Source organism: Geotrypetes seraphini, chromosome 2 (genome assembly GCF_902459505.1).
Source record: "Geotrypetes seraphini chromosome 2, aGeoSer1.1, whole genome shotgun sequence".
Classification (NCBI taxonomy): Eukaryota; Metazoa; Chordata; class Amphibia; order Gymnophiona; family Dermophiidae; genus Geotrypetes; species Geotrypetes seraphini.
In genome coordinates this window covers 479,472,147-479,490,432 of record NC_047085.1, presented here as the reverse complement: position 1 = coordinate 479,490,432, position 18,286 = coordinate 479,472,147, and the positions used below count along the sequence as shown (strand labels likewise).

Below are 18,286 nucleotides of genomic sequence, written 5' to 3'. Positions count from 1 at the left end.
GGCAGTAAACCACTACGTTTCATTGCTTTTTAGGCTATAGCTCCAATGGATCTTTCTTTGTGATCTAATCATATAAACCAAATTGAGCTCCTGTTTTTAGGAGATGATTTGGTATATAAGACTAAGAATTAGATTAGATCCTACCACAAGGTATGTGGAGGAATCTGGGAAAAGGGGGAATTGCACTAGACCAGTAGGGCCAGTGGTAAAGAGGTTCAGGGTCAAGCTGGTCTCTGCCTAACCGGGGGTCTGCCTGCCCATCAGGCTATTTTTTTGTGACGGGGCTAGGAGTCCACTAGATCATCAGGGCCAGTGGTGACTGTGGGGGGGAGGGGAAGAAGCAGGCCCATTTTTTTTCTTAGAGAAGGGGTTAGGGGTAAAAGGCTCTGGCATGCTGATTGTTTTTTTTTATTTTGGGGGGAGGGGGGTGTTTCAAACTTCAACTTTCCTTTCAGTCTCCGAGTCGATTAGTGCTCAGACACTGACAGGAAAATTAGCACAGAGCAGTGAGCAACTAATTAATGCCACAATTTTAACATGGCATTAATTTGCATGCTGATTATTCCGAGCATGCCATGGTAACTTTGCTGCTCTAGGTTCGCACTAGAATTTGATTCTACCGCAAACCTTTGAGCATCAGCTCATAGGTGTCTTTTTTTTTTACAAATTTATCCTCTTGGATTTGTAACAATGCCGGTGGTTAAGGAAGGCGCTTTCATAATTTTTAACCTTTAATACCGTCTCACGCAAGGAATACAACTAAGAAGAATAAAAGGGAATGAAAATAACGCTCTTTACTCTGACAACTAAATTAGCTAATACCAAAAAAAAAGATTAATGTTAAAGTGATCAGCACAAATTTCAAACATAACAGTTCTTTCTCAAGAGACAACTACAAGTGTATAAGATTACAAGGTCCTCACAATGCCAGGAGGTGGGCAATTCCCCCCCCCCACACACACACACCTGTAGAACAATTATTTATGGCGTATTACTCACATAGGAAGTTTTGGCCTCTGCATCCCAGCAGTCGCAGGCATAGTGCGCCATCTCATTGTCCATGTGCTGCCGGAAACGCAGCTTATCTGGAGAGATGCCCACCTTTACCAAGTAGAGGTAGATTCTGCCAATGAAGTACCCTAGAACTGAATTGTTAATCACACCCTGGAAATAAACAAAGACAAAGACATATTACTAGCATCCAATGCACGGATCCCAGTCAGTCAGCTGCTCAACCAAAAACCCCATATTACACTTTCACATGAAATGCCAAAAGTTCATCTGCGTCTCTTAGGTACACTAAGAAAGACCTACAGCAGAACATACACACCCTTCTCTATTACTTATTTTAAAAGCATGTGTCTAAACAGCTATTTGGCTTTATAAGCAGAATGGCCAAGGAGTCAAAGACAAGCCACTCCTGATTTTACACCCCAAATGGTCACAAACAAATGTAGTCCTGCATTAATTTTTATTTTATTTATTTAAAATTATTTATAACCCACCTATCCACAAATCTAGGCAAGTAACAAAATAACACACACAATACACTGAAAACAAACACAAAACCACACTGCATGCAAAATGCAAGACAGAGGAATTTAAGCATTCTTAAAACTAGAACCCAAAAAACGTTCGTACGGCTAAATCTTCAACCCTTTTCTGAAATGCAAAAGCATCCTGGTTTGGCGCAAAAATAAGGGAAGAGCATTCCAAAGTATTGGGTCCTGGACTTGAAAACATTGACTTGTGATTATAAATGAGTCGCACCACCTCCAGCGAAGGGACTTCCAAACAGCTTCTGGTCAAGAGGACCGTAGCTCACGAGAGGGACGAAACCACTGCAGCAAGGAGCGAACACTCACTGGACATTCAAACAGAAGCACTTTGAAGATCAAAACAGAGAACCTTGAACTCAACCCGCATGTCGATTGGCAGGCAATGACGCTCACGAAGTATCGTAGCGATACGATCATATTTAGATGCCGGAACAATGAGGCGAGCTGCAGCACTTTGTGCTAGCTGAAACGACCGCAAGACACGGGAACTTGGTAGGTAAAACTGAACTGCATCTCCTTTATGCAACAGCAGCTATACTCAGGCCATTTTGTTTTGCTCCCCTGGGCAAGGACCTATGTAATCACCCTTTTTATAAAATTGCTTGCCATGCAAAAGTGTATCCCTGATCTCTCTCATGGCCAAAAGGTACATATTTATAGGGCCGATAACCTAGACACACTTTTCTCACACCTGGTTGCCGTACAAGCTTCAAAGAATGGAAAGGACAACATAATAATTACCCAGCAAAAGTTGGATAAAATGAGGGACACTGAACTTAATCAGTGTCCAAAAGAAAGGCAAAGGCTGGATTTTCTGAGGCAAAGACAATATGAACACCACATCCTCTGTCCCACCTAGGATTCCTCACCACCTAGGACACCCTTGATCCTCGCAGGTTCAGAGCCTCTCCTTTCAGTTCACCTTCTGCCCCATGGTGCTTACTGCAATGCTGTTCTATATTCCCCCACCCCCGGCTACAGAGATAGGCTTCCAAAACATGTGCTCTTTCGCTGGACTGAGAGCAAGCACATTTAGGTCAGCAATGAAAACAGAAAACATGCATGTCTTTCTAAAAAAGCATGCTTTATTTCACTCTCTTCAGCCACTTATACAAAACAGCAGACATAAAGCACACAGGTGTTTTTAAGCACCAAAGCTAAATGACAAAATGTTCAAACTGCAGTTGATAATCAAGTAGTTTGCAACTATGTGGGCTACTGAAAACTTGTTCCCTTTATACTAAAGCTTTGCTTATTGCAAAAGAAGAATTTTGCATCCTGAGATCTTGCCAGGTACTTGTGACCAGAGTTGGTCACTGTTGGAAACAGGATACTGGGCTCGATAGACCTTCAGTTTGTTCCAGTACAGCAACTCTTATGTTCTTAATTCTGAAAGTTAGTTTTTGCACTCTGTGCAAATTCTGCTATGCATCTGGGGGTTCTAATATCACAACTTGCTCCAGATGTCAACATCCCTTCTAGTAAAAGGTATGGAGAACTTGAGCTACAAAGATCGCCTCAGAAAACTGGGACTATTCACCCTTGAGAAGAGAAGACTGAGAGGGGATCTGATAGAGACTTTTAAATTGCTTAAAGGGATCGACATAATGGAGCAAGCTCACTTACCAGCAGGGGGAAAGGATGGTGAGCAAGAAACAGCGTTATTCACATTGGCAAATGTAACCCAGTCTCGGACCAGAGGTCATGGCCTGAAGCTGAGGGGGGACACGGCCAGGACAAACGTCAGAAAGTTCTGCTTCACACAGCGAGTAGTGAACGCCTGGAACTCTCTCCCGAAAGAGCTGGTGGAGGAAACCACCATTCTAGGATTTAAGGGAAAATTGGATGCACATCTTCTTGCAGAAGACATTGAGGGATACGAGTGACTAGTGTATTCGCCAGGGTGTGCCTGGCTGAGCCTCCGCATGTGCGGATCGCCGGACTAGATGGACCCCAGGTCTGATCCGGTGCAGGCATTTCTTATGTTCTTAGTAAAATAGAGGGACTGCAGCAGAGGGCAGAGAAAGGAGAAGCCACTACTAATGTCAGCACACTTGTACTACTGTTTTCATGACCTTGAGAAGGTCACAATCTCCCAGAACTCAACAACAAAACAGAGGGATCTGGAATTTCTACGCATATGACTAGCTCTGTACAGCAACTGTTACTGTGAACATACCATGCAAACACTTGCTTCAAAAAGCAGCTGTAAGTTTGAACACTATGGTCTTCAGGTACAAATGCCTTAAAGTTTAAAATTTCAATTGGTGTGACCTTACCTGCTGGACAGCCTCTCCGAGCTTCATTCGATGCGCAGACTCTCCGCTGACCTGGGCTTTAGAAGAATAAAGGAGGATGGTCAGGTCTGCCACATTCTCGAATTTGGGGTGTTGCTTGTCGTTAGGGTCTACAAAGTGTTCAATCTCTGCCATGGTAAATTCCCTGAAGAACCGGAGTAATTCCATTAGGAATTAAGATGCATAACTTGTCTAATATACACACACATACACTGAAGGAAATTATAAACCTGTTTTCTGATGTTATGAATTGTACAGAGGCCAGCATTCAGTATATCTCACTGAAGGCTAACCTAAAATAGAGTGGTCTATACAGAAGCAGATTTTACTGAATTATTGCAGGTCAATCGGAGTCTTAGGCCCCTCCCAGTGCATCCCAGGATGTACCGGGAAGGGGGCCTAAGGCCCTGATTGGTCTAGGTGCCCAAGGCCAATCAGTCATAGGTCCCTCACAGTGCATCCTAGGATGTACCAGGAAGGGGAAGGCCTGCTATTTTGAAGAGGCAGGCCTGCCAGTAGGATGGAGTAGGCATTCCTCCTGCCAGTCTTCTAAAAAAGGTGGAGGGGGGTGTGTGATTGAGCTGGGGGGGAGGTTCTGAGCTGACTCTTCCCCCCCCCCCAGCCCAACAGGGCCTTCCTTTGGGTACTTGTTGATGTGGTGGTGGGAGAAGGCCTTCATGTCAGGGGAGCGAGAGGGTGGTTCCGGTAGCCCAGATGCACTAGGGTTGTCAAAGCAGGAGGGTAGGGGCATCCCTCCTTCCTTATTTTTTTTGGGGGGACGATGCTGTTGTTGGTGGTGCAGTGGTCATTGGGAGGGGGGGTGGCACAACTTTTTTTCAATGGGGAAAGATGTTGTGCGTGGTTAACACGCACAATACCTGTGCCCACTTAAAAAAAAGGCTTCCTACCCCGAACAGCAGGAGCTGTTCGGGATTCCCCTCCCAGCTCTGCGCATGTGTCAGAGTTGGTTTTTCAACAATTGGTTGGGTGGGATTACAGCAGACATCCGACAAGCTCATCTGCATGGGAAGCCGTTTGAGAATCAATCGCTGTTGGGAAATCGGACAAAAAATTGTCCACAGCGACTCACACTGTCTTAACCGTTTTTAGTGCATCCAGGCCTAATAATTATTTAAGTTTTTGAAAGGAAAGCAAGGGGAGGGGGGAAGGATTGGAGTGTCTGTTCCTCAGGAAGGAGAAAATAAGGCTCCCACGGCAAAAAGAGGGCATCCGTGGAAAATCAGGGGCGGGAAACTGCGAGGTGACACCAGGAAGTTCTTTTTTACTGAAAGGGTGGTTGATCGCTGGAATAGTCTTCCACTTCAGGTGATCGAGGCTAGCAGCGTGCCTGATTTTAAGGCAAAATGGGATCGACACGTGGGATCTATTCACAGGGTAAAGGTAGGGGAGGGTCATTAGGGTGGGTAGACTGGATGGGCCGTGGCCCTTACCTGCCGTCTATTTCTATGTTATGTTTCTATGTTTCTAATTTACCTGACCCGGATAAGTCCTGAACGAGGAGAGATCTCATTCCTAAAAGAATTCCCAATTTGAGCAGCAGCAAATGGTAGTTTTCCTTGGTTGAATTCCAAGAGGCGCTTGAAATTGAGGAAGATTCCCTGTGCTGTCTCTGGCCTCAGGTAACTGAAAATTCAACCAAAAAAAAAGAGAGACTGAACAGCAGCAGCTTCTGTTTTAATGCAGATTTGAGTTCAGCGTTTTATTCTTGCCTCCAACCTCCTTTTTTCAAGCACTGTTCAATGTGCCACAATACAGTTCTGTTAAAAAGACTCAAAACTTTTTCCTCTCCAAGTATCTAATCAAACTTTTGAAAGCAGGATCAGTAAGATTTAACCATTGTTATGAGCACGATTGTTTCATTACTCCAGGTAGTCAAAAGGCAGAGGTGAAGGCTAGCTTCAAAGTGCTACAGAGACAACCATTCACTGGGAGCACAATCTTCAAAAGTCATTTACCCAGGTAAATATCCATCTAACTCTTCACCCGGTTAAAAGGGGCTATAAAAATTCCCCACCCTCAGTCTCTCTAAATGTAAACACAGGGTTCCCTTTTCATTGCATAAGAAGGCAACCCTGGGGGATGCCATTTAATGCACACAGAATGCTTTTTCAAAACCCCCATGCTTTAATAAATAAATAATTTTCCCTTTAAGTGCCCACAGGTGTAGGATGTCCAAAGCATTCTCTGTACCAGTGGCAATTTTCAAAGCAATATGAAAGCTGATGCAGAGATGAGAAGTAAAAAGTACCCATGTACTTCACAGCCAAGTGAGCAATTTGAAAATTGCTCACTGAGTGCGGGCCAGCCACCATTTCTATGGCCCTCCTTGGAGCTAACTTTATATGGACTCAAGCTGCACACTATACTTCTAAAGTGAAGTCTCTATGAGCCAATATTACTCCCCTCTTCCTGCTAATGATACATCCTAAATCAGAAAAGCACAAGATTAAACCTCTTAAGTTGTATGGCTTTGTGCTACGTTGTGTTGCCTGTTCCCTATCTAGCACGGGGCCAGAACCAGCATTACCCATGGAGTGACTGTTTTTCCACATATGGGCTGGAGTGGACTTTCCCACCATTGGCAACCCCAATAGTGGGAAAGTGAAGGCTAAAGCCAGATGGGCTCCTACAGTCTATGGGCTCCTTTTACGAAGGTGCGCTAAGCGTTTTAGCACACGCACCAGACTAGCGCGCGCTAGCTGAAAATCTACCGCCTGCTAAAAAGGAGGCGGTAGCGGCCAGCGCGCGCACCTTTGTAAAAGGAGCCCTATGTCTCATATATGGCAAAACAGATCAGGATGGGTCAGGGCAGTGGTTCCCAACCCTATCCTGGAGGACCCCCCCCCGGCCAATCAGGTTTTCAGGCTAGCTAGAATGAATATGCGGGAGAGAGCTTTGCATAAAATGGAAGTGACAGGCATGCAAATCTTCTCCATGCATATTCATTCTATCCTGAAAACCCAATTGGCCTGGGGGTCTTCCAGGACAGGGTTGGGAACCACTGGGTTAGAGCAAGTTCTGACGATAAATCCAGTAGTTTGGAAGTAGGGCTAAACCCAGGGCAGACTTCTTTAATGGTCTGAACCCTGAAAATAGCATGCATGGATCGGGATCAAAGTATTTTATACCACATTCTTATCATGAATGCGGGTGCTGTATATTCAGTGGGGGAGGGGAAGACATCGTAAAGTGGAACTTGACAAGTAAAATTCTATAATACTACTACTGGACTGTTGGTTCAATAACAATTTGATAATAAATATGACTGCTAGGCAGGCTGGATGAACTACAGGTCTTTATCGGTCATCATTTACTATGTTTCTATATGGCCCGGTTTTTCAGCCCCCACTGACTTATACAAATGAGACCCTGCATGTGACCCTGCACCCCTCCCTCATCCCTCACATGCAATCCCTGAGGTGCTCCCAACTTTAAAGAGCGCACAGAAGTGAGCTTTAACAAGGAAAAGAAGACCTTTACAAAAGCCTTTGTCGCCGTTTCCTTCTAGCAGCTCTGTTTCCATTTCCCAAGAACACAGGTCAACACCCGCAGGTGAATTCATTCCAGAATATTCTGCAGCAGTAACAAAGGGGAGCCGGCAGCACACTGCCTTAGATCTGTTACCTACCCTGGCATGTTCCCTCCAGGGCCGATGGAGGTTTGGAACATCAGGTTGAAAGACATGGGTGGAGAAAGGTCATTTCCAGTGGTGGGAGACTTGACTCCATACTTCACAAATAAATCAGCAAGTTCTTCCTGACCATAGTTGTCCATCTAGCAGCAAGAGGACAAGATTGTCAGCCTGTGCATGTGAAAATAAGAACCTTTGATTTCCCCAGACTTGATTGCAAACTTTGTGTTTGAATAATGTATCACAGGAATACTTCAAGGGATTTTTTTTTTAAGCCAATACATTGAACAGCAAGAATCCCACCATAAATCACACTCCCCTACAAACTCCTATCTCTAAAAGAAAAACAAACAACCTAGGCAGCCTTTAAAAATAGAATTAAAATAACATACATAAATCTCCATACCAGTCTACTCATAAATCAGTACATTAGCAGAGGCTGAAATATGGAAATTAATGCCTGGAGAGTGAGGGTGGGGTAATCATGTCTCTATAAAAAGTTCATTAACGAAACAGAACGCCAAAGGAGTCCCATGTAAAACAACCAAGAAAACAAATTAGAGTGGGGAAACGTTAGGCAGGAGTGGGATAATTACAGCAGAACTCTTTATTGTGGAGTATCGGTCAAGGATTCAGTGTAAGCTTTCCAAACAGTTCCAGAATTAAAGATAATAAAAAAATATGTATATCTTTCTCACAATAAAAAAAAAAAAAAAAATCATGAAACTTTACTTTAAAAATAGGTTAACAAAATTTTGTGGTGACTTAGTTAGGATTTTTCCGGATGTTTCTAGAGCTACTCAATGTAGAAGGAAAGAGTTTTTGAGTTTAAAACTTAGAGTTTTGGCCCTAGAGGCATCTTTTTATTTAAAATTTCCTTGTAAATGTTTAGTTAAGTTACATGATGTTGAATATGTTTTCTGGGATCCCATTCAACTACAACAATTTCTAGTAGCTCGTGAGCAGAAATAGTTTTATTTTTATTCTCTTGTATGTTTCATCGCTAAGATATTGAGGAGAAAGTATCCCTAAACAGTAAGGAATGATTCAAGGTTTGCGTAGGTGAACTGAGAATTATTTCCTTATCTTTTCCTTTATTCTTTTTGTTGAATTTAGTATCCTGATCCCCCTTTTGGTGGGCTTAAAAAGGATTTGTGTATGATGTATTATTTACTATGTTTGTAGATTCTCTTTATTTCCTCTGTATTATTGAATAATGTAATATTCAAATTATAATTAAAAAAAAAAAAATCATATGAATTATAATAAAAATGAAAATAAGGACTAAATGGAGTGCGCCTAAGGATTTTAATGCCTACTGGAGCCTAAGACAACAGCGCCAAATGCTGCCTAGGAGTTAGACACAATTTTCAGAATCAGGGCCTTTAGTTGTAATCAATTGTTTTTATAATATTTTTATTAATCACGTTCAATTTTATGTATCCATATTTATTATAACAAAACAACAAAAAATGGAGGAACTGGAAAAAATATCCACATCCTCTATAATAAAACCCTAAGCGCGCATGCGCACTTAGGACGGCGTGTTCCCTGCATCCGTGATGTGTGCCTCCGTGCCAGATTCCATTTCCGAACACAGATGCAAGGAGAACACGCCAGCGACTCCCCCCTCCCGCCCTCACTCACTCTAAGGCCCGCTGCCGCTGCTGCTGCTTTTCATTGCATCTGCCCTCCTCTTCAAAGCAGCCTGCTGAGGATCGCCGGCCAGCTATAGCGAACCTCGCAGGCCGCTCTCCACCTCGGTAGCACGTCCCCTCTGATGCAAGAATTCGCAGGAGCCAGTAAGGATGCCTTTCAGTACTGAGCAGCAGCACCAAATTGCGCTCCTGCTCGTGTAGCTCAGCGCTGAAGGAACTCGCGTAAGCCAATTAGCAGCAGGGCAGGAACTTGGAAAGTTCGCTCCCGCCTGCTGCACCTCCACCGTGGATCGCTAAGATGAGGTACCGTATGAGGATAGGGCAGGGAGGGAAGCGGGGGCAGAGCCTGGTGGCGGCGGCCTTAAAAAAAAAAATTCTGGAAGGAAGGGGGCTGGGTGCAGTGCCTGACAGGGGAGAAAGGGAAGGGGGCTGGGTACAGTGCCTGGCAGGAAGGGGGCTGGATACAGAGCTTGGCAAGGAGGGGGCTGGGTGCAGCGCCTGACAGGGCAGGGCACTTGAATATTAAGCTTCCTGACTTATATTCGAGTCAACCATTTTTTTCTCCTTTTTGGGGGGAAAAAGGGGGGGTCTCAACTTATATTCGGATCGACTTATATTCCAGTATATACGGTATATCACATTTGTTTAATACAGAAGAAAAATTTTTTTACATTTTTTTTACCTTATTATTTTCTTTCCTGTTTGTATAATTTATGTAACATTGTAATCAAATTCTGGTGTGCGTCTATTGTGAGCCCACCGGGACAGATGGGGAGAAATACCCGAGTACCTGAATGTAAACCACTTAGGCTATAAGTGGTCTGTAAATACTAAACTAAAATAAAAATAAGATATCCAGGTTCACAACTAGCATGTAGTTGTTTCCATCACTCCCCGAGTCTAAGCTGCTTACCTGAGTCAGGACATTTTCCATTTCTGTTTTCTTCTCTACCGAACACTTCTTATCCGACATTAACTTCTGCAAATGTGCTGAAAAGATTGAATGCACAGAGTCAGTTTATGCTGAAGCAACAGCATTGTAAGGATTCCACGCAATCCACCTACCCCCCCCCCCCCCCAAAAAAAAAAAAAATGATTTGGAGGGGTGGAGGGGAATCACGGTTCTAAGAATTCCATGAAGGAGGTGGCATCACACTGTTACAGCTATGCCAATGTCCCTATTGGAGAATGACGCGGGGGACACGTTTTTCCCCCTCCCTGCGGGGAACTCATTTTCCCCCATCCCGTCGAGTTCTTTCCTGTCCCTGCCCCATTCCTCAAGCTCCGTCCTCATCTGCACAAGCCTCAAACACTTTAAAAATCATAAGTGTTCGAGGCTTGTGCAGTTTAAGGCAGAGCTTACAGGAATGGAGCAAAGACACAGTGACAAAACCTCTATGAACCCGCTACACCTCTACAGGCATATCATGGCCATTTTATTTATTGCCAGGCCAGGGTGCGAATTGAATCTCTCAGAAACGGATTTGTCTCACTTTCTGGAAGTATACTCAAAGCAATGAGAAGGAAATTTAAAAATCATGGAAAAAAAAAAAAAAAAGAGGCTTTGAAATATAATAAAAGCAACTGGTTTTATTTCCGTTTCTGCTATAATTTTTCTCTTTTTGGCACTCTTATTTAAAACTTAAGATCTTACCCTTTAAGAGATGGTCAGCTCGAAAGCACTCGCCATTTGTCATATCTTTCACCATGAAGTCCGCAAACTTATCCACATGGCCCGATGTCCTAAGAAAATTTTAAAAAATACAAAAAAAACCCCAAATTGCACTATACCCAAAAACAGTTTGGTATTTTTAGGGTCACACAACAGCTCAATCTTAGTGCACATGTTAAATCACCTTAACCTTTGAAACCAACAATGCTAAGGAAGCATCACCCATACACTATACCTTGTAGAACTCTTAACAGCTTAGCACATATTTTTACATTCTGCAGTCTAAAATATGTGGAAGGGCATAATCAAAAAAAGTCTAAGTCCTCTTTTGGCCTAGGCCCTAAACGCTGAAAGTAGAAGCAGGGAAAATGTCCATTCTCAAAAAAAAAATAAATCCAAAAGGAGGTTTTAAAAAAAATAACAGCCTGCCTCTACATTCAGCTGTTTAAACGCCCAGACCACCACTACATCTACACTAACAACATATAATCAACCCCAAAAAAGCCTAAGTCCCAAACGCCCAACACAAGAGCTGTTAGGTAAAGGAGGGGCCCAGTCCTTCGCCTGAAAAGCTGGATTCTGTAACCGGTGTCTGTCAAAAAGAACACCAGTTACAGAATCCACCCCCCCCCCCAGCAACGATTGCGGCAGGACTCCCAGCAACGATTGTGGCAGGAGAGATAGCCAATCTCTCCTGCCGCGATCCAACCCCCCCACCCCCACCCCGATCGGATCAGGCAGGAAGGAGCCCAAGCCCTCTTGTCCCTGCGAAATCCCCTATCCTCCACCCCCTCCTGCCCTCATTGCACCCCCCCCCCCCGAACCCTCCCATCTGGCACCTTAAGAAAGTTGGACGGACGGGCTCCAAGCCCGGCCAGCCGGCTGGCCCGTCATCCTCAGAATGGTGGGCAATGGGGCCCGATTGGCCCAGGTGCCTCAAGCCCCATGTCCAGCATCCTCTCATCTGATTTCCTACTCACTCTGTCTGTTTTTTTCCTTCATCCTACAACTCCCCCATGTCCAGCATCCTCCCATGTCCCATTTTTCTTACTTATATGATCTAGCAGCTCCTTTTCTCCCCATCCCATTCTTGTAATGCCATCTTTTCCCCATTTTAATCCAGCATCTCCCTTCTATTACCCTACTCCCTCCATGATCCCATCTCCATTCCACCCCCAAGCAGGCATCCACATCTTTTTACCCTTTGTCTTTTCCAGCACTCATCTGCCATCAGCCCTGGTCCCGCTAAATTGAACGACGACGACAAAGACAGAATCCTGCTTTGCTATAGGCTCTGTCAGTCTCAATCCTGCCCCTCAAAAACAGGAAGCAAATCAAGACTTTCAGGTTCTCTTATTCTTCTTACTTTTTTTAATATTCCTATTATTTGCTCTTTCTTGTAACAACAGTACTTTTAGAGAGCAGAATGTGTGCAAAGGCATAAAGGCTCACATGGCACTATATTTGATTGCGACTCAAACCAGGGGCATCAAGTGTGCCCTTCAGGCAGTCTCAAATTATTTAAAAGCCACCTTTTGTGTTCTGCTGTGATTAAAAATTCTACATATATCCATTTTCTTAGTTTACTCACATTCATTAAGTATGTGAATAGTGGCTGAGCAAGAGGAGTTTTCAAAATCTTTTGCAAGTCTATTCTAACTGTTCACTGAAATTTCTGTGCATATTTTTAGCAGTACTGATGCTCTGAAGATGATGTGCTAGCTGGAATCTTCAACATATCATTTTTATAAATGTATAATACATACAGTACTCCCTCGAAATTCACGGAACACCCGCGAATGCGGTTTAGGAGCTGATCGAAGGCAGGAGTGCCGGCGAGTGCTGAAAATTATTCTCAGTATTTTCCGACCGCCTCTTCCTGGTACTAAAGTCAGGCTACACCAATCAGGAGCTGCTTTCACATGCCAGATGTTGTAGACCTTACCTGACTTTAGTACCAGGACGAGGCGGTCGGAAAATACCGCGAATTACTGAGTCCGTAATTCACGAACCACGAAGTCGCGGGGGCTTACTGTATATATTAAAGCCACTTTGACAACATTTCCTGAAAGGCAGCTAAGTAAAACAAACTAAGGGGTCCTTTTACTTAGCATGAACTAATGAACATTAGCGTATGCTAAGCGCCACGTGGCCCACAGGTATAAAATAGGACATGCATAATTTAATGTACGCCAGGCTTTAGTAAAAGGGCCCTAAATTTGCTCTGTTTTCAGCTTTATTGTTTACTTGTCTTCCTCAGTCGGCTTCCTTTCTGCACCTTCACACAGCTTAAGAATGTCCATGGGTGTTTCATGCTAGCAGGCAAGCAGTAAGCAAAGCCAATCTTAACACTAGGATCACAAGGCTCCACACACCTTCCAAGCAGTCACATGTCCATACGGCTGATGCCAATAATCAGTTTTTCATCTCTATCAGCTGCTAAAAGCCCCTCCTGTATAGGGTTACCATATGGCTCCAGGAAAAGGAAGTTGGATTGAGACAGTTTTTTTTACTTCTATTGCTTTCAATGGAAGTAAAACCCGGATATCTCAATCTGTCCTCCTTTATCTGGAGCCACATGGTAACCCTACTCCTGTAAGGTCTACAACATGGGACTGTAATTCTTTATATTTGAGCTTAACATTAAAACTGATCAAAAAAATGCAGTTACTCCAGAATACTGTGGTTAGATTAACTTTTGGTCTTAAAAGATATGAAAGTGTTGCATTAGCATATAAAAAAATCTTCATTGGTTATCAGTTGAGAGGCAAATTAAGTTTAAATCAGCTTGCATAGTTCATTGTATATTACAGAATGACTCTTCAAATAATCTAATATTGCTTTTTTCTTATTTGCATTATTCTTTCACTAGAGATTATGTGCTACTTTATTACTACACTTTCCACAGATTAGAGTATGATATAAACAACAGCTCAACTCCTCCTTTACTTACGCTGCCATTACAATTTGTAATAATCTACCTGTTTACATTAGGATGGATATCAAATATTTAAGGTTTTGTAAAAATTTGTAAAACTTTTTTTATATGACTTGTTGTAATATTCATGTTATTATGATATTTTAATTACTGTTTTTGTATTTTCCTGTAGATTTTACGGCCTCTTTGTATGTAAATCACCTTGAATCTTTTTGGTATAGTATGATTAATAGATTATGGATTAGATTAGATTACTGAATTCTATTTTACTCTACTCTGTATCCAACAGGCATGCCTGGCAAGTTGGGAGGATACTGTAGAAGCGATTCCAAAACCTGTCATCAGTCAGTTAGGTTTTAAGGATATCAACTATGAATATGCATGAGATAAATATGCATATACTTTGTCTCCTGAAAGCTCATTTGTCTTGCGGAAGAAGAATCGGGAATAAGACCTGCATGAAAATATAGGCGAAGACCCCCGAGACCCCAAAAAGTTATACTTCTAAAAGAGACATTGTGCCTATGAATTCAAGCCTCTGGACATTCATATTTCTCCGTCAGGAAGAGGAAATATGCTCTATGAGAGATTCACCTTTGTTCTGGTAACTAGCAAAGATCTGCTGACTGTGACATCATTGGATAAACTCAAGCAACAGTACAGGATAAAATGTCCTACCAAAGAATTATCAGAACTATTGACAGACCTACAATCAAGTTCAGGACAGAGGAGGCCTGTCCTCAGCAATTATTGCCTTAGTATTAAGAATGCAGTGTCTGGGAAATAGAAAGGTCAGTTTTTACACTAGGTGATGTCATGCTTCAATATGACTCCATGATAAGTGTATAGACCATACAGCAAATAGAAATGATGCATGTGACAAACCAATAGAAAGTGAGTATGTTATCTGTAACTAGGTGATACCCTAGGCTACTGAACTAAGGTATATAAGTGACATGCCGACTGGCATAGCCCGGAGAGGAGGAAGGGAGGAGATGGACCCTGAACAGAAGCTAACTACTTTGTATGTATATCCTTTTAGCCCAATGTGCTGTACTTTTGTTGTTTCATGTGAACTGCCTTTTGCTTATTGCTAATAAACCTAAATTATAACAGCAATTGCATTGTTGTGAGGTCAGTTTGTTTATGATAAGATTTGCAGCCAATCTTATCAGTCTGCAAGGTCTCAAGGACAGGTATGGCACGAGCACATAAACCCTGGTGCATGAGAGATACCAATATAAGTTTTCTTGGTAACTAAACTATGCAAACTAACCTGGCTCTCAAATTAAAGGCACACAGAAAACAACCAACAGATATTTAATGTGGATACCTTACAAGTCACACTTATTTGCAGTCCTTGAGCATCAAGGCACTGTAAAATATTACTCCTGGCAGAATTCTGCACCATGTGAGATTGTGGTTCATATAAGACAGTACAGGATGAGGAAGTGACCCTCTATGCAGCAGCTCACTTCCTCCTCTACTGCCTATGTCTGCACTGAATTCTATGCATCCTAAAAGGGGTGAGAAATTCTACACTTTCAAAATTTGGCCAGGATTAAAATATGTACTGTTGATCTTAACTGTTTTTGGTCAAGTGACATTGCTGATCTGTAAAATCTTTTCTCCTATGACAAGTAGGTTGTGTTAATCACATAAAGGTAATGTCATCCAATGGCTCTCCAATAGGCAAGACTTTTTTAAAGATTCTTCTGAACACATGCAATAGATATCCCTGCTGGGCATGCCTGTGCAATCCTGCTCCCCACTGCAATCTATTTTTTCTGTCTTGTTCTCCAGTATTAAAAAAAATGTTATTTTAACTAGGTATTCACTCTCTCTCCCTCCTTTCTCTTTACACAGGCTTAAAAAATCAAGAGATCTGATCACCTCAAAATGAACATTGGGGCTCCAGCAAACTGCCATGTAGATCCGGGAGAGTCTTTTCTATCCCTCTACACTCTCTGAGGAAGGTGGGGATTGACCCAAATCTTCATGGATCTTTCCCCTGTAAAGCCTCTGAACAGGCAACTTCACAGTTGACCTCCTGTGTGGCCCAAAAACCCCAGCAAGATACACCAACACCATGATGTATTTGTGCAACACATCCTCTGCCATGCTGCAATATAACCAGGGTAAAAAGGGGCCGAGTCTGGAGACCCTGTGTCTTTCAAATTCGCCATTCATGTTGCTGCTGATGGAAATCCTACTTGCTGTGAGTCAAGGATCACGTGTTGCTATAATGCTCAAGGAGCAGCACATAGCAGGGATCCTTCTTCCCTCTCAGCTCACACTGTACTAAGAGCCTGTGCAAGGGAAGGGTACGTTGGTACCAAAAGCTCCCACCTTCACAGGTGCATCAGAACCAAGAACTGCCCTGGCCAATAGCACAGCTTGTCCAGCAGGGATACCTAATTCACATGTTCAAAGAGATCTTTAAAAATCAAAATCTCTCCCAGCTACTGGAGAACACTGACATCCAATGGGAGCCACTGAATAATGTCACCTACATGTGGCTGACATATCCTGCTGTCCAGAGAGAACTCCTACTACAGGTAAATAACTCCACAGCTGCCTGTGATGGACCGTGCTTGAACAGAGCAAATAGGTTTCCGGAAGATAGTTACTTTAGAACAGGCTCTGGAGTAAGCATGGTGCAATCTATCTCCAAAATCTGTTCTTCTTGGATGAAGTGCTGCCTCCACGTCTGGATGATGTTATTTTTCAGAGCACAACCCACAGGCCCAAAGTCATACAGACCGCTAACACCTGAAAAAGAAACCCAAATTTTAAAAAAATAAAAATTCTATCATTAAATTGTGGAAAGGATTAATTAGCAGCAAGTTAAATATGCATTAACTCGGGGGAAGAGAGGGGGGAGCTTGTTTTATTTTATTTATAACCCGCCTTTCCCAAGACGGCTCACAATTTAAACACACACAATAAAAAAAAAAGACTTAAAATACTTATAAAACACAAATAAGCGACCAGAGGGTACACAATTGCAAACACCTTAATCCCCCATATTACATGTTATAGAATAGATGTCTCTTGGTAACTTGTAGTCTGTCACTGAATTTTATGTGGCCCATGAGACCATGGGAAATATACATAGAAAACCACCCACAAAAATGCCATTAACCAGAGTTTTGTGGTCAGTGGATACAATAAGACAAGGCTTGTTTGACAGAGCTAACAACTGTTTGGAAAGACAGAAGAATGCTGTGACAAAACCATTCTGGTAATAATTTAGTTCACTCGGTCATCACATTGGCTTTTGTTAATTTTCTGTATGGCCCGCTAAGGATAGTACACTTCTCCCTCGGTAATCGCGAATAACTTCTCGGCCGGCTCTGACCCACCCCAGCCTCCATCCTGCATCTCCGGAGCCTTACCTAGTGGTCTAGTGGTGAAGCGGGGCAGGAGCGATCTTCCTATGCTCCTGCCCCATGCAGAGTTGTCATCAGAATGGCTGCCGTGAGTTCGCCGTTGTAGTCTCGAGACTACAACGGGAACTCATGGCAGCCATTCTGATGACGGCACTGCACGGGGCAGGAACATAGGAAGATCGCTCCTGCCCCGCTTCACCGCTAGACCACCAGGTAAGGTTCCGGGGAGGCTTGGACGACTTAAAAATAGCCAAAAAATGAAAATAGTTTTTTTGCCAAAAAATCGCGAATAACTGAATCCGCGGATACTGAAACCACGGATTAGGAGGGAGAAGTGTACAGACATTCATGTAACCCTCTGTGTATAAAAGGTTGCCCACCCCTGCATTAACATTTTCACATGCCATTTCTTTCTTTAAAATGTTATCAATATCAATTTCATCAAACTGATGTGGAATGGAAGAGCTGCCTAACAGTTAGATCATTGGGCTGAGAACCAGGGAAACAGTATGGGTTCTACATTACACACAGGGGTTGTTGATTTCCCGTTTATTTAAGTAATAATGATTTTGTGCAATATTTAGTTAAGCCCTGGGATGAGTAATAATAATAATAATAATTTTATTTCTTATATACCGCTATACCCTAAGTTCAAAGCGGTTTACAATGAGAGCACTGCTGAGAGAGCAAGCAGTGTTTACAAAAGGAGGCATATGTTTACAATAAGATACATATGTTTGGAGTGGAAATAGGGTACAAGCTTAGGAGTCAGAAGACTTGGATACGTAGTCTTTGGAATAAGATATCTCAGGTACAGAGGCTTGGAACAGTTTACATATGGGTCAAGTTACAGAACGAAGGCATATTCATAAGATACAAGAGATCAGAGCTGTTTACAGGGAGGTATTTACAAAGAGTATTAGATACAGGGAGTTACAATGTGAGTAAGATACAGGAAGATGTTTACAAGATATTTCTAAAGTGAGTAAGAATTATTAAAAGATGTTTATAATGAGAATATGATGCTTACATTGAGAGTAAGATTTACACAGGATCTTTGCAATGACAATAGGATGTTGGGCATTACCATGAGCAAGATATGGGAAGATTTTACAAGA

General features: G+C 42.7%; 1 protein-coding gene across 1 annotated transcript in view; it reads right to left on the bottom strand.

The window, feature by feature from the left end:
* GARS1 (glycyl-tRNA synthetase 1) overlaps positions 1–18,286 on the bottom strand; it is a 77,975-nt gene that overhangs the window by 29,066 nt on the left and 30,623 nt on the right. Inside the window, exons 4-10 of the mRNA XM_033931748.1 lie at positions 16,407–16,548; positions 10,821–10,909; positions 10,080–10,156; positions 7,506–7,651; positions 5,351–5,500; positions 3,839–4,001; positions 1,000–1,164 (exon numbers count right to left, since the gene is read on the bottom strand). Coding sequence (XP_033787639.1) covers positions 1,000–1,164; positions 3,839–4,001; positions 5,351–5,500; positions 7,506–7,651; positions 10,080–10,156; positions 10,821–10,909; positions 16,407–16,548 — 932 coding nt within the window. The remainder of the gene's footprint in view (positions 1–999; positions 1,165–3,838; positions 4,002–5,350; positions 5,501–7,505; positions 7,652–10,079; positions 10,157–10,820; positions 10,910–16,406; positions 16,549–18,286) is intronic.